This window comes from Nuphar pumila, chromosome 5, assembly GCF_984573655.1.
Source record: "Nuphar pumila chromosome 5, dmNupPumi1.hap1.1, whole genome shotgun sequence".
NCBI lineage: Eukaryota > Viridiplantae > Streptophyta > Magnoliopsida > Nymphaeales > Nymphaeaceae > Nuphar > Nuphar pumila.
Window position 1 is genome coordinate 116,868,027 of NC_143253.1, and position 21,932 is coordinate 116,889,958.

At 38.6% G+C, this 21,932-nt stretch overlaps 1 protein-coding gene across 1 annotated transcript; it reads right to left on the reverse strand.

Moving 5' to 3' along the window:
* Positions 1–14,289: 14,289 nt before the first annotated feature.
* On the reverse strand, positions 14,290–17,260 carry LOC149838297 (farnesylcysteine lyase-like). Its single transcript, XM_090008219.1, has 5 exons — positions 16,748–17,260; positions 16,397–16,564; positions 15,660–16,019; positions 14,973–15,148; positions 14,290–14,882 (listed from the first exon to the last, which is right to left on the reverse strand). Exons 1-5 carry the CDS (start codon positions 17,258–17,260, stop codon positions 14,618–14,620), a joined length of 1,482 nt encoding a protein of 493 aa, XP_089864345.1. The 3' UTR covers positions 14,290–14,617.
* Between the last annotated feature and the right edge of the window lie 4,672 nt (positions 17,261–21,932).

The following is a 21,932-nucleotide window of genomic DNA, read 5'->3' on the forward strand; positions in this document are numbered from 1 at the left end:
CTCGAGGTTTTCATAACACCCCTTCCCACGATTTTTCTATTTTTCTTTTTCTATTTCTTTCCCATGATTTTTTCAATGACTCTCCTATAGTGATTTTTAGTGTTTTTGGGTCTCCAACGAACCCCAAAACGATTTATAGTGTTGTCTGATCTTTCAACATCGATTTGTAGTATTATTGGGCTTTTCTACAATGATTTATAGTGTTTTCGGGTCTCCAACGAGCCCCACAACGATTTATAGTGTTATCTAGTCTTCCAACACCGATTTGTAGTATTGTCGGGTCTTCTTACAGCGATTTGTAGTGTTTTTGGGTCTCCAACAAGCCCCACAATGATTTATAGTGTTATCCGGTCTTCCAACAACGATTTGTAGTGTCTTTCGCCAATCACTATAGCGATTTGTAGTATTTTTTGGTTTTCATCGAGCCCCACAACGATTTATAGTGTTGTTGGATCTCACTATAGTGATTTGTAGTGTCTTCCGCAAATCACTATAGCGATTTGTAGTGTTATTCAGTAAGCAAATCGCTGTAAATCGCTACCCGAATTAGGACCAACTTGTCAGAGCCATATCTTCCTAACCGAAGGTCATATTCCAAATCCGTAAAAAGTGGTGTCTTTGTTATTATGTTTAGTTTATTTCTGTAAATTTTTAGTGATTTCTATTATCATTTCATTCTTCATTTTAACTAAAAACCAAACCCCTATTATTCTGTGTTATTTGAGTTATACAATAGAGGTCTGGTTTTTAGTTAAAATAGAGAATGAAATGACAATAGAAATTGCTGAAAATTTATAAAAATAAACTAGACACAATAACAAAATCATCATTTTTTACGGATTTGAAATATGACCTACGGTTTGAGAGATATGACCCTGACAAGTTGGTCCTAACTCGGGTAGCGATTTACAGCAATTTGCTTACTAAATAACACTACAAATCACTATAGTGATTTGCGGAAGACACTACAAATCATTATAGTGAGATCCAACAACACTATAAATCGCTGTGAGACTCGATGAAAACCCAAAAACACTATAAATTGCTATAGTGATTTGCGAAAGACACTACAAATCACTGTTGATATACCGGATAACAATATAAATCGCTGTGGGGCTTGTTGGAGACCCGAAAACACTACAAATCATTGTAGGAAGGTTCGATAATACTACAAATCGTTATTGGAAGACCAGATAACACTATATATCATTGTAGGGCTCGTTGGAGACCCGAAAATACTATAAATCGCTGTAAAAAGGCCCGACAATAGTACAAATTATTGTTGGAAGACCGGACAACACTATAAATCATTGTGGGGCTTGTTGGAGAGTCGACAACACTAAAAATCGTTGTAGGGAAGTCATTGAAAAAATTGTGGGAAAGAAACAGAAAAAGAAAAATAGAAAAATCATGGGAAGGGGTGTTACGAAAACCTCGAGCAAGAAACAACCGAAGGAAACATGAGCCCCACGATTAAACAAAACGTTTTATTGCTTTTTTTCGATAGTTAAAAGAGGGAAAGAAAATAAAAAAATTATAAAATGCCCGCAAAAAATTTGGTCCGGAGGGCGCTGCCCCCCGAGCCCCCCCGCCAGGGGCGCCCCCTAGACCGTTGACCGCGCAGCGAAACCCGCACCGGGGGGGAGCCCCCAGACCCCCCTCTTGTAAGGGCAAAAACTCTAAATCAGGCTCTACAACGAATCAAGTTGAATGATGCTACCCACGCTGGGAGGAGCCCCCAAACCCCCCTTCTGTAAGGGCAAAAACTCTTAATCAGGCTCCACAACGAATCAAGTTGAATAATGCTACCCACGCTGGGAGGAGCCCCCAAACCCCCCTCCTGTAAGGGCAAAAACTCTGAATCAGGCTCCACAACGAATCAAGTTGAACGATGCTACCCACGCTGGGAGGAGCCCCCAAACCCTCCTCCTATAAGGGCAAAAACTTTGAATCAAGCTCCACAACTCATCAAGTTGAATAATGCTACCCACGCTGGGAGGAGCCCTCAGACCCCCCTTTTGTAAGGGTAAAAACTCTGAATCAGGGTCCACAACTCTTCAAGTTGAATGATGCTACCCACGCTGGGAGGAGCCTCCAGACCCCTATCTTGTAAGGGTAAAAACTCTAAATCAGGATCCACGACTTATTTAGTTAAATGATGCTACCCACGCTGGGAGGAGCCCCCCAAACCCTCCTCCTGTAAGGGCAAAAACTCTTAATCAGGCTCCACAATAGTCAATGTGCAGGTCAGACGGTGCTTGATGGAGCAATGTAGGATCTTCTGCTGGATGTGCACAAAAGCAGAAAGAGAAGGGAGGGAGAGACTGAGAGGGTTGATGTTCATGGCCTCCTCCAGGAGAGATTTCTTTCTCGGATAATTCTGCAATGCAGAGACTGAATCTTAAATAATCATCTTTGGGGCACTTAAGTCTTTACAATCACTCCTTTTCTAGAATCGTTGTTTTTTTTTTACATCAATGAAGAATAGGGTACTTAAGTCTTTGCAATCGTATCAAGTTTTAATGCTAATTAATGCTGACAAACATGGGGATAAGAGACACAAGCTTAAATACGTGGTGCTTTTTGGGACCCCCAAGCATGAGATGCCCTCTTGTGGGGGGGGGGGCATATAACCTGTTTCGCACGATTCTCACAACTCTCAATGCCAACTGTGAGTTGTGCATGTTTTATATTTATTTACAAGATAGAGGAGATCTCTTCTCTGTATTTCCATAAGAGTTTACTAAAGTCATGGTAACATTATAAAATTTGTTGACAATAAGATTTCTAGGATTATTAGCTTTCTGGGGATTCTTGCCTTCCTTATTTAGTAGATCTTCTTTCTTATCTTGAGCCGCACAAATAAGTTTGCCATACGAGTCATTTGGTAAAACCGTCAGGCTAGAGCATGTGTTTTGACTTTCTAAAAACTCCCTCTGATTAGGCCACCTGTGAATAACAAGCCTTTTTGTTTTCTCTACGAAGGAGATGAGGATGGAGAAAGGCAACCCAGTGGCAGCTGACATAATGAAATGCTTTGAGGGTAAGCGGTTGCCATAATGCAAAAAAAAATCACTTAGGTTGTCTTTCACCCATACAAAATCTAAGTTCTTGAAAAACTTTTCTTTTCAAAATATTTTCTCTTTTGGAGCAAATGGAAAAGTTTCAATTTTTTCTTTCCTACCTTAATTTTTTTCTTTCAAACATGGCCAATGTGTAAAACTTTTACATATGAAAATTTGTCCATCTACTAGGGTGCAGAAAGTTTAGACCACGTTTGGAAGTGACAAAAAATCTCATGTGCAAATAAAAAATTTAAAAATATTTACAAATAAATGCCTAACTTTAAAAATATTTAAAATCACTCACCAAAGTTTTTATGTATTAAAAATACAAGCCTGGGTTAAAACAAAAAAATTCAAACACCCGCTCTTATCAACTTGGGAAGGGGTGGGCATCGGGTCAACCCGCTTAGAGCTCGGCTCACCAGGCTTTAAGTGCAACCCAACTCGAAGATGGCCCAGTTCTTATCGGGCTTGGGTTTGAAGAGCAGCCATGACCCGGCCCATTGGCCCAATGGGCTAATGTGAAGCGGGGGTCGGGCAGCCCCGCCCCCAAACCTAACTAATTAGGTAAATAATAAATAATTAACAAGTTTGCATGTACCCAACTAATTATCTTTCTATTTTTCATAAAATTAATACAATTAATTAAGTAAATAATTATAGTTTCCCAATCACTATACAATTAATTATTTTTAAAATTTTATATTAATAAAAATTAATAAATAGCTTAGGTATGCTCGTTCGACCCGATAGCTCATAGATCGATACGGACCCGGCCTACTATATTACTAGTCGAGTTTTGACCCGGTAACTAACAGGCCCGAACCTAAAACCTCGACCCAAATCCGGCTCATGGCGAGCCGGGTCAGCTTGGCCAGAGCCCGGCCCGTTGCCACCCCTAAACTCAGTTGAATTTACCCTGGCCAAACCCCGATTATGACTGACAAAATTACCTAATTACCCTTGATTTTTTATTTACCAATAGAAGTGTTTTACTAAACCCCTTTGCTCAAAATGAGGGTTTCTCTTGCTGGGAATTATCTCCCCCCGCCGGTTGCAGGAGCTCGTCCTGTTGGCCGCCGGTTTCTGGTCGCCGGACAGACACCAAGGATCTTCTGGTCACTGGTGCATCTCTTTCTCTTCTTCTTCTCCAGGTACGATTTTTTGGGGGGTTACTACAAGCCTATAACCAACGAAAACCTGTTGAAGCAAGGTGGAGCTCGCTGGGTCTCTGTTCTTAACTCCCTTGATATTCTGAATGGGTCTTTTTGTTCTTCTTTGTATTCATGATCTCGAGGAGTGAGATTTCTTTGGAGTTTGAAATCAAATGTTGGAAATGCTAATGCTTCGTGCACTATTGGTTTGAAGTATTGTGATTGTAGGTGTTATTTATCCCTCTTTTCCTCCATTGATCCATTTATCTGTAAAGGCAGTCACTGAGAAATCTACCATCTCATCACAAAGAGAAAAAGGAAAAAGACCCATTAAAAACATCCAGGGGGTTACTTTCTGGTTGATTTAGTTCTTGCATGCTGCCTCAGTCGATGTCAGGAGCGGACAAATTTTGTATAGAGAGTGGTTTTGTAAGTTAGAGTGTTGGAAGCAGAGGAGAGAAGTTTGTAAATGGGGTCGGTGGGGTTCTAGGAGGCAGAAATTTAAAAGGAGAGCAGGTATGATTTTTTTTCTCTTTGCAAGTCATTTGTTTTCTTTTATTACAGAAGACTGGCGTAATTTTATATGGGTGTGTTGGAAATCTGCATTGAATCTCCATTGATGGGTTCTTTTGTCTTTCGAGTATTCCTTGGTTTAAATGGTGCATTTCACTTTGGAACTGCATTGATATCGATAACTTTCTTTTTCTTCTCTCTTGGTGGTACATTTCTGCTAGTAGTCTGTTGATGTGGTTACCTTTTGTTTGAACCCTTGGAAGAAATTAGTTTTGGTGGATGTGTTGAGAAAGGAGGAAAAAATGTGGAAATTGGTTTGGTGGAGGTTTAGATAGAATTTTGAAGGGAAGATTGCAGATCTGACAACTTTGCTGAATGAGGCCGTTGGTTGTGTGGTTTATCTGTAATTCACGATAAATCTCTGTTGATGGATTTCCATCTTTCTTGGAGGTTTCTTCCAAATGATCTTGTCCTCTATTGATATTCCATTCTGGGCCAAGTGCCACGGTGTTGTTTCTCTTTAGTTCGATGTGAGAGTAGAAGATATGTTTTCTTTTCAGTCGTGCAATTCTTGATCTTGCATAGTTCATAATTAAAGGAACACTTTCTTGTGCAAGTTCGGAACTTTTATTTGTCAAATAAACTAGTGAATCTGTTGATCCAAAGCTAGAAGCTAACTTTTTGAGAGAAGATGCCATTCGTGTGCTTAAAGTTGGGCTTCTTTGCTCTCGAGCGTCAGTAGAACTGCGACCACCAATGTCGATGGTTGTGAAGATTCTTATTGATAGAAACTGCACCATTCCTTCTCCAAGACAGCCTCCATTTCTGAACTACATATGGTAATTCCTTTCCCTCCGCCTGGTGTACTTTCAGACTGCCACAAAATCTTCAGAAAATAGTATGATAATTACGATGCTTGATCCAAGATGAAGCATGTTGCTATTTGAAAAATTATGTACGATAGAACGCCCCCACTTGAAATATTTTCCTCTCCGAAGATTTGTGTATTGCAAGAATGTCATGTGCCTTTGTAACACCCTTTGTGGGCACCTCTTCTTAGAGGAAAATACCAAATCGCCTTTTAATTTCAATAAACAAAGGAAAAAGAATAGTTGTTCTAATGAAAGACAATATCTACGTCCTGAAGAAGGTTGACAACATCTTGTCTATCAAGTCACCTAGAACTTACAGTTGTAATAATTAAAGGGAGTGAGTCTACAACTCAATAATAAATAAATTATAAGTAGAAATAAACTCAAATTACAACTGTAATCAGTTATAAGCTTCTAGTCTTATTTTAGTTTTCAATTATATATCACACACAAGTTTGTGTTTTTTAATTTTTCGTAGTTTTTCACTCGATTACCATAAGTTAGTATCATCTCAATACTAACTATTATCTATTTCGGCTATATCGGTAATAGCCTACTGTGGGCGTAGCAACCTATTTAGAATATCCTAATTCTATAGTATTGGTCAGACTATGAACCACTCTCACTCAATCCACTGCAATGTAGGACCCTCGTGGGAAGTCTAGAACTATACTTGCCCTAAGGTTTTTGTGGTTCATGTTACACCTTAATCTACTCTAGAGTCCCAAATTCTTTCGGTGAAACCCTAAAATTCCTTAGAACATATGCATATCATGCATTCACATGAACTTTTCCTCGAGTTCATTTTCACTGTCTCCCGACAGTGTTCTCAAGGGATATTCTCGTTCAAGTATTCTCAAGGGACAAGTCTTAGGGTTCTGAGGTTCATTAATTTTTTAAGCATGCAAAGATTTAGCCTTTGTACATTTATAAATCTTGAGGATTCCAACAATGGCGGCTCACATGTTGGCGATTATTTTTACCATCTTCCCCGGTGATTTATCGGGTTTTAAGCATGCTATAGTATTTCAAGTACAATAACACCTTTGTAACTATTATGGGACTCAAATCTCATCTCAAGAACATTGTTCTCATGCATGTATTTCTAAGTTATTTACAAACTCAAGCATGCATTTCATTTAACATACAATAATTCAATACATGCAACTCATGTCGAAATATCACATATACATAAAATCATTTATGACATTCAGGACTAATTCACATTCATTTGTTCTCTAATCACAAAAAAATTACAAACTTATTAGAATTCAGTTATGATCTCACACAAACATGATTTCATGTGATCTAATTTATAAATGCGTCATCCTACAATGTTTGATTAACTAAAATACGTATAATTTCCTTTACTTTGAATGCGAATGTTGCACTCTAGTTGCAGTCGAGTCTCACGTGGCTCTAATAATAAAGTCTGATCATCACACAAGCATCTTTAAATTAATAAATAGACATATATATAATCAAAAAATACCAAAATACCACTCCCAATGTGGTCTGTCGTACCTCTATTTTGTGTCCCTGATTTGGTCGAAACCATAGAACAATTATATTCCTCTCTTTGATACGAATACAATGCATCAAACCCAGTGTTGTGAAAAGCGTTGAGGCGTAGCGAGGCGCTCAACCAAAAACCGAGGCGAGGCGTAAGCCTTGAGGCGTAAAGCGTAAGCCTCAAAAAAATTTTTTGAAAACTTTTAAAAAATTATAAAAAAATATCTAAAAATACAAATAAATAAAGAAATGCGTTATTGATGAAATTGACAACCAATAAGAAATAGAAAATGTCAAATAAGTACTAAAAAATATAAGATTAACATATAAAAGTAACTAAAACCTGATTACATAACTAAAAAATATATGAGATTAGCCTACAAAAGTTAAAATATATGGGATTAACCTATAAAAGTTAAAATATATGAGATTATTCTAAAAAATATGAGATTAACATATAAAAGTAACTAAAAAATTGATTACATAACTGGAAAATATATGAGATTAACTAAAAGAAATTAAAATATATGAGATTATTCTAAAAATATGAGATTAACGTATAAAACCTAACATCAAACCATGACAGTATATCATACACCTAACATCAAACCATGGCAGTAGAAGTAAATTTAGCCACAAACAACTTAGTTATTGTATTGTGGAATAATTAAAGATTGATAAAATTGATTAAATACTTAGTATCAAGAGCATTTACATTATTATGCCATAAAATAAGTTTGTTTGCATGTGCACACAGTGTTCTGGCCAATGAATGGAAACTCTAAATAAAGTAAAGTAAAAGGGTAAAGAAGACATGAGAGGGATCCCCAACATGAAAAGAGATCTGATATTTTTTTATGACATAAGAAGTGAACCAATACAATTAGCCAGAATCCTATATATTCCCAAACCTATACCATGTGCTTGAAGTTAGACTATTGGATTTGATTCCTGAATTAGTTATACTTGTCAAATTATGTGTTGAAAACTACGTTTCTATAAGCTAAGTAACCAGTGAAACTATGGTTCTCTTTACTGATCCAACTGTGATTTGCATCTTTTTATGAGACAGCGTGCAAAATACAACACTCCCAGTGTGGATGCTATTGAGAAAGCAAGAACAGTTCAACTGTTACAGTTGTATAAACTGCAGTGAAACAACCGTGACACTTTCATTAACGTGACACCCTTTTCTAAGATCTAGTTATTTAACTAATCCTAGGGATGATGTTTCTATATATATACCTATATATCCATTATTTTTGTAGAATAAGATTTAAGTCTGAGCAGAAAATTGGCCTATTGTTGGCCCATCTTTAAATTCTTGTATAATAGTCTACTACACTTCTAATCTTACTAAAAGTGAATCTAACTTATTGCTTATGACTTGAATAGTAAATTCCAGGACAAACTAATTAAAGTTGAACGATTAAACCTATACAAAGATTCTCACAAAGCACATATGAACAGACACACCACAGGGAGCACTTTGGAGTGGAGATAATAATAGATCGATAAGAGAATCCTGGTATTAATTCTGTGTAAAAAGGTGAATGTGGATATGATGAACATATAAGTGATCACTTTATTGAAGGGGAAAAGTGGGCATGAAAATCAATTATATAATTTCCTTCTTCGATAGGCATGTATCTATGGATTATATATAGAGAGATTCAGATGGCATATGCTAGCTGTTGGAGAGTATAATTTGCTAATGACATAGGATAAAGTTAATTAACACTTAGTTCTTAATTTCATAAGGGGGTTTACTGTTTTCATACAACTTGCAAAAGATTGGTGTTTGAGTTAAACTCCCACTGCATAAAAGTTAGAAACAGTTGGAGAGAAAATTCAATAGGACAAAACCAGTGTTATTAAAAGCCTCACCTTGAGGCGCGTACGCCTCACCTTGAGGCGCGCCTCGCTCTGAGGCGTACGCCTCAAGGCGTATGAGGCGTGCGCCTCAGGGCTTTTGCGCCTTATGCCTGCGCCTCAAGGCACAAAGCCCCTCGCCTTGAGGCGAGGCGCGCTTTTTGCGCCTTGAGGCGCGTTTTTAATAACACTGATCAAACCTCACTCAATTCTAAGTTCGAGGTGCAAAGTCATTCTCATTTTACTTAATTGGATATCGGGTTATACACAAGGGTAGTTTGGTTATTTCACCTCTCTGCGATTTGACCTAACTTGGTTTAGGTCAAACCAAGTTCGATCAGAGTTCAGAACACTAGGTTTACTAAACCTAGTCCAGACCCAACTAAGTTTGAGTTAAAACCCATCTATCTCTAAACTTCATCTGAGATTCGCCTACTAATTGATGTGGTCTGTATCCAATTTGGTGTAACTGGACTGGTTTTGTTCTATCTTAATCAAGAACCATAACTGATCCAGTCTAGAACAACCTGGATCAGACCCAGTTTTGATATGAATCTGGAATTATTAGATTGAATCCAAACCCAGTTTTGGTCAAGATCCAAAATTGATTCATTCAGTTACAAATAAGATCCAGATTCAGTTCTGATATGGATCCAGAACGGATCTATCTAGTTATGGATTGGATTCAGATCCAGTTCTGATATGGATTCAAAACTAATCCAGATCCAGTTTTGATATGGATTCAAGACTGATTAATCTCGTTACAACAAGGATCTAGATTCAGTTCTAATCTAGATCCAGAACTAATCCATCTAGATCTAGACTGGATTTAGACCCAGTTCTGTTTGGATCTGGTTCAACCTAGATTGGTCTAGATCAACTGCATCGAACTAGACCCGGACCTACTTTGGTCCAGTTTAATCCAGACCCAAACTAACAAATTGAGACTCTGTCAGACTTGACCCCTTTCGGTCAGACTGACTCGGTCCGCTTCGAACGGAATGGTTCGATCGACCTACACAACATTTTTTTTTCACTTGACCAGATTCGGTCTGGACTGAAACCAGACCGAGTCGGGTCTCTATTAGACCCGAACCCAAACTCGTTTGGTCTGACTGACGGAGTCCGATTCAGTTCAGATTGGGTTGGCCAGTCTAGACATTTTTTTTTAATTGGTTTGGTCTGGGTCTCACCGAGACCGGCCCAATCATCCGAACAAACCCCACTCGGTCTGGTTTTACTCCCGGACTGAGTCGGTCCTTTGACGAAACTCATCTCATGGACTGAGGTTGTCGGCTCTCTCTCTCTCTCTCTCTCTCTCTCTCTATATATATATATATATATATATATATATATAGCGATGTCGGCAGCCATGGCTGCCGGCCTCCTACGAAAACAGGAAAAGGAAAGAAAGACAGGGGAGTCTGTTACCTGTCCGGGGCCGTCGGCAGTGCTCCCATGGCTGCCTCTCACTCATTCCCTCAAATTCTCTTCCTCTCTCAATCTGTCTGTAACTCTTTCTCACTGTATGGTGGAGCAGGGGCTCACCAAGAGAGCTATTTATAATGCCCTCATGGTGGGTGAGGATAGCCTCACCCTCCAGTTAATGGGGGGTGAGGTTTATCCTCATCCCCTACCATGATAGGGGAAAGGGGTTCCTCTGTTGGGGTACCATTTTCTCCACTCTCTCTCTCTCTCTTTCCTTTTTTTTAACTTATCTTTCCCACCCAACTGCGTCGGGTGGGTTTTACAGCCTTGAGCCTTTTGAGAGCACAAATAGACTATATCCATGCATGTTAGAAGCATCTGTATCTCAAATCTGATACAAGGTTCAAGTATCATAAGCTTCTGAAGCTGTCATCCATTCTCTTTTAAGGTTATTGGATACAAATATTCTTTTGTACAGTGTGTGGTACTGCCTATGTTTTTGAAGGTTATTAGGTACAAATATTCTTTTGTACACTCTGTGGTACTACTGCCAATGTCTCTGTATTCTAGATTTTTTCTAGCAATTCAATTAATTCTAAAGCCATTATGTGAAGATTATGCATGCCTCAAGATTTGTTCAATTCACTTTTTTCTTCATTTGTTCATGCTAATAGTGAACCTGTAAAATATCAGTCTCTAATCATGGATGGCATGGCCACGCATTGGCTGTGTAGAAACATACAAATGAATGTTGTGTACGGTTGAGGGAAAATATTTGATAGAGTTCAGTAAGCTGTCTTTTTTAGTGAGACCATTCAAATAACATTTTCAGTATTTAATGATTTTTGCCATTTTATGTATTGCCAACTATTTTTGTATCGGTGCATCACCAATTCTCATAGCTCATGGTTTTAGCCAGGTTGTGTGCAATTAAGGTAGACCTTGATCAATTTTGAGTCTGACCCTTGAGGACACATATCCCTTAAGCCAGATCCATCTAGACAATAAATCTGTTGGACAGATAAAAAACACAATCTTAGATCCAACTCATGCAAATTGGACCCATTTTTTTTTACCAGGACTAATTTGCATCATGGGAATGAAACAAACGAGGCCTAAGCACCACCGCCTGTTGGACGCCATCTGACCCAAGTGTTTCATGAGCTTAAGCATCAAACATGTTTGGTCCCGTGACTAGAGTTTGGACCCCATAGAATTCAATTATTTGTTGGGCTTTGCATAGGAGTTGGTTAATCACCCAAACCCATCTGAAGCCAGGTACTGGGTCCATCTTGATGCAACGTCCTGTGTATCCTTGAAAATCTGTTGAATATCCAAGACTGACTGTCATTCAAACACCAACAGGCACCACCCTTCTCACTTTTGAACTGTGAGAGGCGGGCCTACGCACGTCCATAAAGTGAGATGTGTGGACGAGCCAAACAAACTGAAGACATTCTTTGGTGTTCAATTTGGCTTTATCTAGGGACAGTAACGGAGCCAAACAAACTGAACAAAAAGTGTTCAGGCTCAGGCTCATCCCCTTGCTGTACGAGGCCCACACGAGCTGGCTTGTGTACAAATAATTTTAGGTGTTTAAAGAATGAAACAAGTGATTTGAACCTTGAAACTCTAGGTCAACAGCCAACTACTGTAGTTGCATAAATGTTTTTGAAATACTCATCACATCATAAATGTTTTGAAATCCTGACCTAAAAAAGGAAGCAGAGAAAGCTGGTTGGCTGTAGGGGTGTCAACGGGTGGGGCTTGGTACGGACCGATGCAGTGGTGGATCCAGGATTTTAATTAAAGGGGGGCAAATTTTTTTTATAATAAAACAAAATATAAAACTAAAATATAAAAAGGCAATATAAATTTTTATAATAAACTAATGAACATTTTCAAAAATTTAAGAGGGGTTTCGCCCCCAGATGAAACCAGACTTGGCCCCGATTTTCTGGCATGGTATCAGTTTTGGACTTGGGTCTAATCGGACTCACTACAAGAGAAATCATACCTGGACCTGATAAGAACTACATGAACCAGGGCCATGCCTAGTAAAATATTATTTTTTATCATTTTTATATTGAAAATTTGTGGGTCTTAATCGGAACTTGGGTCGTGCCCGGATGTATTAATCAGACCCAGGTCTTAATCTGGTCTTCTTATTTAGGGTTTGGTACGGGTCGGGCTAAACCCAACCCGTTAACACCGCTGCATGATAAGTAGTTGCTTGTAACCATGCATTACAAGCAAAGTAAACAAATGGGTAGGCGCAATATGGAACCCTTGAAAAGCATCACATGATCCAAAACTCATTTCTTACTAAAAAACCATGTTAGATCACATTTCTAGGGTTTAATTAAAAATGGTCAACTAAAATTTTCAAAATAATTTCATCCTCAATTTATAGCAAATGCTTACCCCTTTCTATAAAGAATGCTTATCACATAGTGGTTGCTAAAGAGACATGCCAGATGAATTCTGGCCGGATTTGACCACAATAAAAAAGAGTCAAACATAATTGTTGGATTTAGAATTGGTAAAATGATCGTAAAAATCTTTTGTGGTCAACCTAGTAAAAAGTAAATAATAAGCTACGTGAACCAAGCCAATCGATGGAATAAATTAACCAACCAACTGGAACAAGAGTTAGGCTAAGCCTCAAAACAAATCATTCAACTGACCATTTGCTTAATGAAAATTTTGGCTGAAATGCTTTGTTTAAAAAATAGCTCACTGGATGCTCAGCCGTCTCATAAGAAAAGGATAAAAATGTCATTTTACACCCCAAACAAGCATTTGAAATGCATTAGGATCATAGTCACAAATATCGTGATATTATCCTCACGTTTTATTCACGAAACGAGATTATACGAATAATATAGCGATTTTAACAGACAAAATCGTCAAATAAATTTTGAATGAGGGGTAGAATCGTACCTTTGCCTATTTTGAAATCTCTTGCATAGAGGGCTTACATGACAATCTATTTTATTTTATCTTTTCCAATGAAGGGAAGCTGCTGCTTTCAAAGCTCATCACGAAAAAAAAAAACTAATGTGGATTGCCTAGGGCATCATTACTTTGCCCATTCCCAATACAAACGGATAGAAGGACAGGTTCTTTGATAAATAGGCTTGAGAGGAGTCATATGCCCTCATCATGGTCGATATAGGATGAGTCTGAAATTCATCCTCATTCTATTTGATAAACCAAATTCATTATCTTTATTTTTATTCATGTTTTATTCATTAAACTTATTAGTTAGTTATTAAACATTTTGTCATTTTAAGTTTAAACATATAATATTTTTTAATGTACTGAATTTAAAAAAAAACAAGTTTTTTCAAAATCTCCCAAGATTTTCTCCATCTGAAAAATTCCTGAGAACCAGATTTGTGACTATGATTAGGATAAATAAGCAGTTGAATGCAATAACTCAAAAGATGGTGTTTTTCTTAAATAACCGATGAGGCAGTTTTTTTTAATTACTCTATTATCTTTTGACAGCAGATCAAGTACAATCACATTGCACACTTTAGCCTGCTGCTGCACCTGATCTGCCCTCCATCTTTCGGGTATCAGGTGCGGGGACACACTCAAAGTGTGCAATGTGATTGCACCTGATCTGTCATATCTTTTCCACTACATAAGCACCATCCTCCATCACCATCATTGCCATCATTATCATTAAGTGGAAAATATAGCCATTAAGATATTAACAATGGGATACTTGAATGAACGTGAGATAGAAGTCCCCCACGTATTCACAGCTCACATCAATTAAAAATAAAATAAAAATTAAGACATGAGAATTGTAACGATGATAATCTATAATATTGTATGCATAGTGTTTTATAAACTTTAATATTTACCAGCATACTGATATCTCAATATTATACTGTGCAGTTGGGTTATTATGAGTCAAAGACATTGTGACCAACTCAGCTTACCACCGCAATTCCATGAAATAACAAATAATACAATTATGCAGAAAAAAAACAAACTTTTTTCGTAGCCAAGCTGAGGTTGGTAGAGACCCCTACCAGTTATACAACAAGATATATACCCGTGCACTATCAGAGTCATCACCCCCCCAGTACTTGGTGACATTCACAAGCCCCTCCAACCAGATGAGCAGAGCCATCGTGGAAAAAACACAACCTTTAAGAAACCTGTTAAACTCAACTTGATCTTCTCACAGATCAATATGCAGATCATGGTACCCACCACCAGGTTTGCTCAAATTTGGAGTTTGATGTGGAGAGCTAGAAATCCTCGACAAGATAAGCCGTGCAACATTTTCGGCAGCAACAGCACCAGTCTCTATTGAGCTTGCTGCATTTTCAAATGCATTGATGTAGTACAAATGTGATTGATCCAACACGATCGGTGCAAAGACCTCTGGAGCAACATAATGTGGATAAGCTGGCCAGTTTATCCTTATTGTGTCATTCCTAACACTGCAAGAAATAATTAGATAAACAATCAATTTACTAGGCTCAAGTGGAAGAAATTGCACAAAGTTATCACAAAACGGAACTCAGAGTTACCTGAAAAGCTTATCTAGTAACTCATCCACCAGTGGCGTGCGTGAAAATATCTTATACGCTTTATCTTTACTGCTGTATCTCTTAAGAACAGCAACAGACGAGAAAGGCAAACCATTGATTTCAAGGGTGCCCACAAGATCAGGAATGTCTGATGCTGAAGTCAAGCCAAAATATTCCTTGACAATGCCACCAAAACATATCAGCAATGTCTGTAAATCATTTCATATTTGGACAATGACATAGATGGAACTAATTTTTGGCATAATACCATAACTGGCCACAACTAGAAAACATGACAAACATGGATAAGTAACTTTTTCTTGACAGTTTTGCTCTTTTGTTTGGTCGAAATCATGGTGTCCTATTTTTTCAAGAACAACTTACATGATGCCTGATTTTTTCAAGCGACAACTTACATGGCATCTGATTTTTCAGGTGACAACTTACATGGCACCTGATTTTTTTCAGGCGATAACTTAGACAAGTGGTTTGACCAAGGCGTCTAATTTTTGAGTTGACAAAAGGGCAAAACCATCAAGAAAAAAAACAATTAATCAGATTTTTTATATTTTCTAATTCACAGTCAATCTTGGTATTGTGCCCAAAAGCTAGTGTCGTCCATGTCTTTATCAGTTTCATCTTAAATCTCCACACAATAGCAAACGCATGAAATGCATGAGAACTTACTGGATTCAAAAGGCCCCTGACAAAAGTAGTGTAAGTATGCTGCAGTGTTCTTTTTGGAATTGTAATGGATGGAGAAAAGCTTATATGAAGCTCATCCAGTGGAGTAGCAATTACTGCAACTTCACAATGGTATGAATTTCCTTTGGAGGAGTTCAATTGATAATAGTCACCATGGTTAGATAGTGATGCTATCTCTTCATGTAGATGCAAAGAGGCATTTGCGCGGCTGATCAAGCCGGCAGCCATCTGCCAGTTCCCTCCCTCAACAGACCACAATCCACCACCAGAACCTGCTAATGAAACTGCCCCAGCAAGCCCACTCATGCTTACATCTTGGCCATAGTTTATTCTTGTAATGAGCTGAAGGAGCCACGGTTTTAGCAAAGTAAGGAGCTTTTAACAAAAATAAAAGCAGTCGATCCATTAACTAAACAACTGCTCTACCAACTACTACACTAGCAGCAGCAAGTTTTTGATAACCGGTAAAACCACAGCCTTGAAATGATTATATAAATGAACTATAATGATGATCCCATAAGGGATCAAAATCAATGAACGGCATCAATGGTGGTTTAGATATGCTCTAGGTGAACCTAAAACACTGCTTATGCTGCAAATGTATGAAAATGAAACCAGAGGGGTAACTGTCAACAACTATTCCAACAAAAATTAGACAGTAGCAGAAGCACCTATCAAAAAACAAAGAAACAAAATCGCAATTAGGGTCGACAATTCACCGTGACAAGCTCAGATATCAGTAGAGGAGACAAGCCAGCGTCGTCCAATTCCTCCCGCAGTGTCCTCTGTGTGAGCGAGTACAACCCCGTCCACTTCAACATCTCCTCAACCGAGATGAAAACCGGCCCATCTTCTTCATAATACCTCAAGAATTTCTCCATCATTGTCTGCCAAATGCCAAATCCCAGAGGGAAAATCAAGAAAAAGAAGAGCAAAACCCAAAAAAATAAACGACTAAAACCAAGCAAATCAGAATCTACCGAAATGGAAAACGCAAAAATCCAAACGATTATAAAAAAAATCAAAAGTTCAGAAACCCAGAAACACTAACCCTAAAATCGATTGAATACCTGAACGAACCTCTGCATTCGGATCAATGAGAAGCCATACCGACGAAACAACGCGATCATATTCAGAAACCGAACGATCCGCTTCGAGATAAAGGAATTCCCCCGCGGAAGCGTCTCGAAGACGAACCGCTCGCCGTCCCAAATTCCAAACCACCCATCGTCATCGTCTTCTCTGCGGATGGTGGTGCTGAGATTGAGCAAGGAGGTGAAGTTGAGGACGTGGAAGTTCTTGGGGTGGAGGATCGTGGCGCCCGCCTCGAAGGTGTCGCCACCGAGGCGGACGGTGGCCATCCGGCCGCCGACGGCGCCACGCCTCTCGAATATGCGGAGCTCGATGGGAGGCCAGTCGGGGGAGGATTCGTAGGAGTACTTGCGGAGGAAGTGGGCGGCCGACGAGCCGGCGATGCCGCTACCAATTATGCAGATACGATGGGGGTGAGGATGAGACGAAGAAGAGGGAGAGAGGAGGAGGAGGAGAAGAGTGGTGAAGAGCAGCGTAGTCAATGGCTCCATGGTAGAGAGAGAGAGAGAGAGAGAGAGACGAGTGCCCTTCGGCCAAGATATATATTTCTTTTTTTTTTAAGAAAAAGATATATATTTTATTGATTTCTTTCTTTCTTTATTTATATATATATATATTAGGGTTAATCTAACATTAAATTAAACAATTGATGTTGTTTTGAGCATGGTTGCCTAACGCAGTGTCTCGGACAATAGCCCAACTCTTTGACTCAATGAGTCAGTTCGGATGACTCGAATGGCTCGGGAAATTTTAACTTTTATGTATTTTACAGATAAAATACTGTATAAAATAAGAAACATATTTAGAATATCCACAAAAGCAAGAAAATATAAGAAAACTAAAAAAAATACACTTAAAGTGACGAAAAGAGGCATACCTTATAGTTAATATAAAGGACTAATTATATCTAGGATACATTTTAGAGAGAGTACTTTTAAAAAAGCGTTCAAATACAAATCCACGCAATAGTTTAGGCATCTATAGTTATCAACAATGATGCTATTGCTAATAGAATGAAGAATCATTTACTAAGCGATATGTAAAAGAATCGATATTCCTAAAAATATGAGCACTTTTTTAATATAAGAATTGAGATTTCTAGTCATGGGAATCAGTGTTCCCGCGACTAGGAATCGAGGTTCTTACTTCATGAAAGTCGAGATTCTCATGTCATGGGAATCATGATTTGGGACCAATATTGATTTTGCATTATGAGAATCACGATTCCCCATTAAGTGATTCCAATAATTGTTAGGACATGTTCACTAGAGTTTTTTTTTTTTTTATGATGAGCAACCTGAGAATTGGTTTACTTAATGGAGAGGGGTCAGCCCTAGGGTCACCGATAGCCAAGCCCTTATGGAGCTTACTAGTTAAAGGCACCTGCACCCGGTGGGAGTCAAACCTAGGACGAAGGGGTCAGCACCTTCTCTCCAAACCTGCTGCCACTAAGGCTACCAGGGCAGGTGTGATAATTTCACTATAGTTATGAATGAATGTGAAAGACCAACTCACCAACTATGTATGAAAAAATTAAGGGGGGGGGGGAGAGTTATAGGGAAGATACAATAAAGTTTGGCTGGTCCATAAACTTCAACGATTGTGTCGATATGTGGATCAAATGCTGGAAAATTTAAGTTCTAACTAGATCGGCAGAGATCCCAAGCATGGAGATTAATGCATAGAGGACCCCATCTTGTTCTCATATACATTCTATGCTTGTTACATTAGAGAACTTTTTGAATTGGAAAGACACCCAGCAATGCAATATTGTCTAATCTTGTATTACTTTTGAGTAGGGATGGCAGTGGACTGGGGGAAAGCGGGCCCCCGCCCCGCCTCGCCCCGTTTGGACCGGGGATGAAGGGTATGAAACAGGGATGGAGGCGGAGACGAAGGAAATCCATCCCCGTCCGGGGGTGGAGGCGGGGATGGACGTGCACTTTTCCCCGCCCCGCCCCGTCCCCACCACGATCCCCGCCTCATCCCCGCCCCGACCACTTTTCCCCGCAATATCCCCGCCCCGCCTCATCCCCATTTGAACCGGGGATGGAGGACATGAAACGGGGGTGAAGGCGGGGATGGAGGATAAAATCCATTCCCCGCAGGGGATGGAGGCGGGGTGGAGGATAAAATCTTGAGGCGGGGCGGGGGTGGAGACCTTGTCCCCCGCCCCGCCCGACTGCCATCCCTACTTTTGAGTGTGAAATGAAAGAGGGAGATAGACAGTTTCCTCGTAATAGGGCATGATTGTGAATTACTTGTTTTCTCCAATAATTAAATGCATTAAGCAATCACCTTTATTTTTAACTCATTACAACCTCCTAAGGCATAGAGAAAAGAGGTTTCACATGGACTGGTTCGAGTGAATTGGGTAGCCCTTTCAAAAATAAATGGGAGAATGGGAAGTTCATATTTCAGCAAGATGAACAAATTTTAATTTGCTTACAAAAATGGTGGTGGTTGCTTTTTTATCAGAGGTGCTGGCAAACATCATAGTAAAGATGGTTCAAATGGAAGTCATTTGTGTGGCTACTGCCTGTGGGCAAGGGTTAAGCTCACGAAGTTTTACTCTGTCAGGACAGTGATCTTAAGTATGGCAGGCAGAGCCAGCGCAGCTAGGTCTCTGATCCGGGGAGCAGTTTCTCCATGTAAATATAAAAGAAAAAACAGAAGTTTGGGAATTATATTCAATATATGGAAGGATGGCCAATTACTTTGAGGATTGGATAAACAAATGTTCATTTTAGGAGATTATGAATCCATGGTTTAATTCCCACAAGGTCTTCACCTAACTGGCTGGCATCCTTTGCCGTAAGATTGAAGCTGACTGTGCTTCTTGATAGCCAGGAGTGACCTCCAGGGTTTTTTCAATTTTAGTCCTGACAATATGTGGCAGGTGACATACGAGATTTCCTTGCCTATCTTAAAAAAATTATAAATTCATCTTTTTTCGTGTGCCAACTCACTTTTTATTAGGAGTTGCCTTTCGGGTGTTGTTCAAATGAAATTCACTTTCTATTAAGAAATGAATCTCATGTGATCTAACCAAATGTACCCTTAATGAGAAAGCAACTTTCATTAGTAAAGGTAAATGAGAATCCATTTCTCAATGTTCATTTTCTTATGTTTGTTTAGCCATATGCATGAGTCCAAGGATACATCCGGGCCCTCAACTCACACTCTGGATCAGAGTGATGATTTGAAACCCCAGGGCAACCTGTGAGAATTGAAATCTCACGGTTGGCTTGATTTGGAATCAAAATGATTTGAAGATTCTAAAAGATGCAACTGAACATGCCCCAAATTAATCCCATGAGATTCAACCAAACATTCATTTAGTTCTCAAGTCAATATATTATAGCTATATGGAAAGAAGGATAAATTAGACAATTTTGGGATGTAGATTCAACTTGGAAGATAACCCTCCCAAGAAACTTAAATCAAACTGAATTTTATGAATAAAAAGTTTTAATAAGCCTTTTATCAAATGAAGCTCTTTCTCTTTTTTTTAGTAGATCAAATGAATCTCTTTCAAGGGTGTCTTTCTATCAAATCAACTATGCACCCTCTCCACTTCCATGAAAAAGCAATCTGCAGGCTAGCTTATTAACATGAACTGCCATATTTCTTTGCTTGTTTCAATGGATAATGTTTTGACACAAAATATTTTGGAGTCTAGGAGAGTCATGATGCTTAATTGTTGTTAATAGAGATGTCAAAGGGTTGGGTATATGATGCAGCAGTGAAGCGAGATGCAACTCGAGTCCATTCAGATCCATTTTGCCTTCTAGGATTCTTTTCATTATTTGGGTCTTCTTTGTATTGGATCCTTTTAAATCTATTTATGTAGTTTGTTGTCGTTGTTTTTTACTTTTTTTTGTGCTTGGATATCATATCTATATAACTCATTCATATCTGAATTTAGCAGTTTAGTGAAATTAGGATGCTTTTTAATTAGGTGTTTATCTAGATATGAAACTTAAATCAATCAAGATTGTATATATATATATATGTGAGAGGGATAGGAATCAGAAACAGAATTGGCTTATGGGATACTTTGTAGTTCTTTAAATTTTTAGTTAAATTCAATTTAATTATTGCATTTCTTGTAGTTATGCTTTGTGGTATCAAATCTATTGGTTGCAGGAACAATTTTCTTAAATAGCTACATCAGTATGTACATGATCTTGACATGCACAGAATTCAATAAGATCTGGCTTTTGTAATATAGAAACAGGTTTGATTAACTATTTGGGTCAGACTTCTAGGACCTCATTTGCATATAAACCAAGGTATGGTTTATGAAATTTCATATTAGACTTGCATCCGACCCAAGTTTCAATTTCAGATCCACAATTTTTAAAACATAAACAAATATATGCAGTGATTTCAAATCGAAAGGTTAATCATACTCTGGCAACTTTACGTAAGGTATAGTTTGGTTTTTTGGGGAGTGGAAAAGTTGACAAATAAGTCACCCTTACTGTCACTCTACAGAACCATACATGAGATTTTTACCTCATACGGCTCCTCATTCAATTCTTTCAGAGGAATTAGATCCTTTTTCTTGATCGAGGATCTTCTCCCTTCTTTCACTCCATCCGGAAGAATAACTAGGACCAATTAAGTCACGTTTTCATGTTTCAATTGAACACTTTCCATTTTTTATTATGATCAAGGGAGAAGATTATTCTTATAATCAAATCATGATCTTATAACAAGGAGAAGAAGAGATCTTTCCTGATCAATCCTCTTGTCCCTCGTTCTTCGAGAATTAGAAAGGACCTTTCGAGTTTTAAGGTCTCTTATTTTATAGGGTAGTCTGGGCTTGGCTTATCCTTATTTCATTCAATGCATTTTTATACATTCTCTGTTCATTGTAAGTTGTCATGGAAGCTGTAAACCTAACAAATATTTTATAAAAAGCAGACGAAGGGTTTCATTTTTTTTTTACATGGATAAATCACGCCAGGATAAGAGACATTGGCTCTTCCTGTCGTACTTATAATCACTGTCCTGGCAGCATAAAACTCCATGAGCTAACCCTTTTCCCCCAAAAGGGAGAGGGTGGTGTATGTTCCCCCCCGATGATTCACTGAATCCCACGTCTGTGTTCGGGGCTTTGAATGAGCACCACGTATACAAGCACATGGGGCTCGT

Bases quoted from the DNA above. Each gene is read 5' to 3' on its own strand.
- LOC149838297 (XM_090008219.1), bottom strand. From the start codon at position 17,260: ATGGAGCCATTGACTACGCTGCTCTTCACCACTCTTCTCCTCCTCCTC. The intron at 16,565-16,747 runs GTATTCAATCGA...GGCATTTGGCAG, and splicing joins GAATGCAGAGGTTCGTTCAG to ACAATGATGGAGAAATTCTT. The intron at 16,020-16,396 runs GTGAATTGTCGA...TGGCTCCTTCAG, and splicing joins TGATATCTGAGCTTGTCACG to CTCATTACAAGAATAAACTA.